The 6,000-nt window shown below is 47.3% G+C and overlaps 2 protein-coding genes across 2 annotated transcripts in view; one reads left to right on the forward strand and one right to left on the reverse strand.

Moving 5' to 3' along the window:
• UIMC1 (ubiquitin interaction motif containing 1) overlaps positions 1-1,987 on the reverse strand; it is a 34,525-nt gene extending 32,538 nt beyond the window's left edge. Inside the window, exon 1 of the mRNA XM_009893659.1 lies at positions 1,838-1,987. Coding sequence (XP_009891961.1) covers positions 1,838-1,987 — 150 coding nt within the window. The remainder of the gene's footprint in view (positions 1-1,837) is intronic.
• Positions 1,988-2,692: 705 nt separating this feature from the next.
• Positions 2,693-6,000, forward strand: part of ZNF346 (zinc finger protein 346) — a 12,073-nt gene continuing 8,765 nt past the window's right edge. The window contains exon 1 of the mRNA XM_009893670.1: positions 2,693-2,707. Within this exon, the coding sequence (XP_009891972.1) occupies positions 2,693-2,707 (15 nt within the window). The remainder of the gene's footprint in view (positions 2,708-6,000) is intronic.

The following is a 6,000-nucleotide window of genomic DNA, read 5'->3' on the forward strand; positions in this document are numbered from 1 at the left end:
CTGGAAGCAGAACTGGGGACTTGTTCTATAGATACCTGCCAAGAGACTGCCAAGGAAGAAAGCCATCGAATCAATGATGCCCAAATTGTCCTTGTAGCTTTTGATTCATAAGGAACCATGTCCTAACAGATGCAAGATTAATTGAGAATGTATTGTTCTCTAAAATTGCTATTGATCTGAGCTTCCCACACCTCTTCTTGAACACATAACAAGGTCTTACTAGAGCAAGAACAACAGTTACAAGGTTCGAAATTGAAATTCAACTTGATGTACGCTGAAGAGCTGAGACAGTTACAGAAGCCAGACAGTTATTTTTTTGAGATCCCAAGTAAATCACATTTTTGGGTTTGATTTTGCAGAAAACAACACGACAAGAGACTGTGGCACTGGATCTGGAAGCTGATGACTCACAGAAAGAAAGAGACTGAACTGAATAAATCCACTCATTCAACTGACTGAACTGTTGTCACTTAAACAGAACCTAATTGGCTCTTTAACGGCCTCTCTGAGCATATCCTTTTCTGTAATATGACCGATTATGCCATCAGAATTTATTGTTTATAGACAAACTTACAGAACAGTCAGGGAGCCTAACCTTTTTATAGATGTGTTTTAAGAGACGTTTGTTTCCTCTTTTTCAGATACGTGCACATTGAGATGAATAATTGCACACAATAACAGGTCCTGATCTTTTATGTACTGCAGCAGCTCTTATAGCTGCTGATTTCTTTTTTCCTTATAGGTTTCACAATAAAGGCCAGTGATGCAGCAGACATCTGAAGTTAACTTAGCATATTGCAGAGCTAAGGGTTTAACCCCACTGAACTATTACTGCCATATGTTCCATTTCTTTCAGGGAATTTCCCAATGGGAAAGAACTCAGACAATGTGAAGAAAAAACATCCAATATCATTTGCCCTACAGCTTTTTACTGTTTATTTCTAGTGCTTTTCCTCTCCTCACATGATAATCGCCTTATTGTAGAGGAGCACGCTGCAGATGTGGGAGCGAAAGAGACTTGATTTAAGATCTGCAGCTTGAGAGTGAACTGAAATGCTTTTGAAAATGGTGGAATTACAAAAAGCAGCTTAGGATCCCCAATCACCAGCAAGACAGAGCAAAGTCTTAAGAGTCATACATAAAAGATTGATTCAAATAATTTCCTCTTGTGTACCTCAAGTTGAGGACAGATTCTTAGGGCTCTGGGTTTCCCCCAGGCAGGAGTTCCTCCACTCATCCCAACACCAGTGTAACAAAGACATTTCAATCTTTTAGGGTAAAGCTGATGTTTGTAAGACGACACTAGAGATCACTGATCTGAGCCTTTATGTCTTAGCCAGGCACACCTACGCCGCAGTTCACCTTTACACCCTATGGAAGTGGGTTAAAAACTCAGGCTTCTGTAATTCAGGATGAGTTTACCAGACACCAGCTGTGTCTGAGCTACTCGCAAGCCTGTGTTCTGAATCATTTTCTTATCTATTTGCACATAATACAGAATCATGTTTCTATGGTTTAGCTGGAAATCAATCAAATAAAAATTATGAAAAAAAGATTTGTAAAGGGATTGAGGAAAGGTTACTTTTAAATTACGTTTCAAATTCAGTTCTGAGAGGATTTGGTTATCAAATCCCAGACTCATAACTCACCCTCACGAAGCACACCATTCATTTCCTAGTCAAATAGGATTTGATTAATCTCGTATGTAAGAAAAGGAGCGGCACAATACCCTCTGCGCAAAGCCTGACCCCAGCACATACAGCGTGGGATACTGGGGCGCTCTCCTGCAGCAGCAGAGCCCAGCACAGGCTCTGGACACCACAAGCCCATCACTGACCTCGCCATCGCTGTCAGATATAACAATAAACGCGTCCACAAAACTGCGCTTCTTCTTGGCATTGGCTGGGTTTCTCTTCTCTTCCTCCTCTTCCTCCCCATCCTGACCTCGAGAGTCCAGGCCCTCTGTGGGCTTCTTCTTCCTCGGCATCCTTCACTCTGAAACAGAGGGAAAGATTAAAAGCCATTTGTTTCCTTCTGATTTAAATTTCCCTTAACAGCCATCCTTTTTTTGCTATTTTTAGGCAAAATACCCCAGGCGTTAGAACCTTATTACAAAGCGTGGTGGATTTAGCGTTACTAGGAGCCACATGTAGTAGTCACCACTCATCCAGTTAAGAATACTTTATTATAGCTGACTGCTAAAAACAGGGACAGCAACACAGACCAAAGCCACTTCGAATGCCCTTGCTCTAAAGCAATGAGGCTTTCCTCATAGCTTCTCCTGTTAAAGCTCCTCAGCAAACTGCTCCAAAGCATCACTTCGCAGCAGGTCCGCCACCCTCCAACACAACCCCAAACTTCCCCTCCTCAGCCCCACACCTTCACCATCTTGGTGCAGAACAAACGAGACCGTGGCAGCAGATCAAGCCGAAACATGCATGCCAGAACAAGAAGCCACCGCAGCACAGCCATTTGTCAGCTTTTATATTCAACAAAACAAGAGGGAAAGGCATGTTCCTCAAAGGATGCTGCTTTGCTCTCAGCACAGCAGCTCAGTGGAAGGCTGCACCAGCACTACAAAAAGGGAAAATAAAGGCAATGGCAGTAGGCAGGTTGGAAACAAGACAACAGGTTTATCTCACAGCCTGGATTTCTCAATGAGCATCAGCCTCCGGAAGTCCTCTGCGCAGACATGCCCGAACCATTCGTATCAAAGAAGGCACTTGACAAGCAGGGAGGAACCTGCTGAGCGTTATTAGTGCGAACCAGAGTGCTCTATGAACAGCACAATTGAGGGCAGGTGCCCACACAATGCAAGATAGTACTTCAGCATCTCCTTTCCTTGCCAGCCCATAGACTGTTGGAGAGAGATGCACAGCAAGCATTAGCTGCTTTGATTAAAAAGGGCCCAGACGAGAGGATCAGGAAGAGATCTCGGTGAACGAGAGCAGCGGGACGGTACACAGAGTTAAACCACCCTTTCCTCTCTATGTTTGCAGTTCAGCAAATAACTCGACAACATTCGGCGCTTCCTGAACGGTGATCCAAAAGAGCCTTACAAAGCAGGCTGAGCACAATCAGCTCTGTTTAAGTTAGAATTAAACATGTGCAGCACGGTTAAGCAACAAGCCCCTCGTTACACACCAGAGAACAGCAGAGCTGGAAATGCAAGTCAAGTTGGCCAGTTCCCAGACCAGTGTCCTTCCACGGGATCATTCTGCCTTCCTTCAAGATCACTGAAATAGCTCAAGTGTGCTGCTTAGATCTAAAATAAGAGTAAGAGAAGATGCAACAAAGACCCTACATTACCCAAAATAGAGCCAAACCCTCCTCTGTAACACCACAAAATTGCAAACAGCCGCTGTGTGTAGAAATACTAACGAGGAAGAAGTTCAAAATCCCTATCAGGGCTAAGAACAGCAGTGCACTGCTCCATCTACAGTCCGAGGCAGCAAGGTGAGGCTGAGAGAAGAATACACGCGTTCCCTGCCCACTACCTGCAGCCTTCAAAAGCTTCTTTAGCCTCTCTGCCTCCCTTCCTCTGCAAATACATGCACACACATGCCTAGAGACAAAGGATGATTATCCTGGTGAGTCATGATTTGCACTGAAGGTTTGCTGAGCCCTCTGAAGACAAGAATATCGTACAAATGGCATGCACGGCTCCACAAGCAACGGCAACTACCACTGCAGTCCACAAATGTTTGTCTGTATAGGAAGGGGAAATAAAAAAAACAAGCGCTGCTTTTGGAAAAGCACTGGCTCTTGCAAAACAAAGCTGTTCTGCTCCAGCTGAGCTGAACTCAGCTCTTGTTGGAATACCCTCATTATACCTTCTCTATTTTTTATCTTTTGCTCCAAACGGTCTCTGCCCAGAGAGATGAACCAAGCCTCACACCCAGCTGCTGAAAACCACCCCCTCAAAAGGAGTCTGTCAAGGTGGGGAACACTCCCTTATCATAAGAAAAACACTCCCTCAACAGAACAGGCATTTTGGCACAGCGATGGGGAGGAGCACTGGAGAGGCCCATGCCTCCAGCGTGTGGGTCTACGCAGGGTCACTCTGGTTTTGGAGAGACAACCTGTAAACCTTTTTACCACCAAAACAAAAGCAAACAGCAACAAGCAACTGCCATGCTGCCTTGTTTTTTTGTTTGTTTGTTTGTTTTTTAAATCCACGCTGGTATCACCAGCTCTCCTCTGACTCTGCGATACATCTTCTGCTTGAACCACTGTGCTAAATAAGAGATCACTGAGAAATATCAGCTGGAGTTATGATGAGTCACCTACCTCCAACATTTAAAGGAAAGGAAAAAAAGATGTAAGGGATGTAACCACACAACTCCCACAACGCTTGTGAAAATGGAGGGACTTGTGGCAAAGCGAGTCTCTGTAAATGTAACTAAGGGAACAAGACAAGTAAGAGATAACTCGTAGCTGTGCCAGTCTGAGGCTATGAGTAGGAGAGAGCAGTAATAGCTTTTATTAGACAAGCTGGTAAATCTGAGGGAAAAAAACAAGCATCATAGCACACACACCCACTTCAGGTAGGGAAGTTAAGCACAGAAACTATATTTTGCTTTTAGTGCTCTTGGAAAGGACAGTTGTTAGTGCCTAAGGTGGTGATACCCGCTTTCAGGCTCAGCAAAAAAGGCCAAAGACTGAATTATCTAAAACTACTTTTACAGTTTGGCTCGTAGACTTGTTTTCCAGTTACCCATTTTTTTTTCCAACTCTGAATTTAAGAGAATTTCTTTGTAAATGCTCTGACAGCAAAGGTGACCTCCTGACAAGGGACTCGCACATGCCACGCTTCTCCAATCACATTTTTAGGGATATCCTTGAAGATCCCCAACTTGTGATTATTTGTCATTTTCCCTCTCATCTATCATTTTGATGAATCAGAAAGCAATTACCGACAGAATAATTCTAAATCTTGACACTGCAGCTACAGACCTGCCAAGCTGTGACAGCTTGAAAAATGCTTGAAAATGAAGCCAAAAATGAATGACTCTCATCCCCGGATGAGTTTCTGAGCCGTTTGAGACACAGGCTGTCGCTTTGTAAACAACTCCCCCCCACCTCAGGAAGAAGAGGCACGCCGCTCCCCGGCAGCACAGCGAAAACGGCTCCGTGTTCAGGCAGGTCAGCACCACACGCCTCCTTGAAAATATCATCCCCGGGCCCTCGGCTCGACCTGGCACGCAGGGCCCAGCTGATGCTCTGCGACCGGCAGGACACGAGGGCTCACAGCGCCGCGGGGGGAGAGGAATTGTTTACCGGATTTATCCGTTTATAGAGCTGGCTCTTCACGGGAAGGGACACAGGGACCGCAGAGGCCAAGCACGCCCAAGCACTGTGCACCTGCAAATGCCACTGAGCTCCGCGGGAGATGCTAACTGCTCAGCTGCCCTCTAGCCCAGCCCAAACAAGTCCCACACACAGCACCTCTCCCTCCTCCAAGGACAGGCTCTGCGTTCGGGGGAGAACAACCCTCTCCCCAGCACCCACCCGAGGTCCTCCGGTCCCCTTCCCAACGCGCTGCCGCAGGGGCACTGCAGGGAGACGAGGGCTGAGATGACAAGGACAGGGTCAGGGATATTCGAAGAGCATCACCCTGGGGGGTCCCAGGCGAGATGGGGGGTGAACTCCGGAGGAAGGGTGTCAGCCATAGGTGGGGTACATCAAAGGGAAGGTGCTGGGGCCACCCCAGGAAAAAAGGGAAAACAGGAGGGGCAGGAGCTGGCCTAGGGGCCTAGCCTGGGGGGATGCCTCAGTGGATGAGGCCAGGGCAGAGCTCCGGGGGGGTCGGTTTTGGGGTGCCCTCCCCCAGGGACAGCCCCGGGAGAGGAGTACCGCCAGGGTGTCCCCAGGGGAAGGGGCACAGCCCCAGGGAGCCAGTACCGAGGTCCTCTCCAGGGCAAAGGACAGGGGTACAGCCCTTGAGGGGAGCGATGCTGGGGCGTCCCCCCGCCCCCGGGGGACAGGGCTGGCGCTGGG

This window comes from Charadrius vociferus, unplaced genomic scaffold (assembly GCF_000708025.1).
Source record: "Charadrius vociferus isolate BGI_N301 unplaced genomic scaffold, ASM70802v2 scaffold1041, whole genome shotgun sequence".
NCBI lineage: Eukaryota > Metazoa > Chordata > Aves > Charadriiformes > Charadriidae > Charadrius > Charadrius vociferus.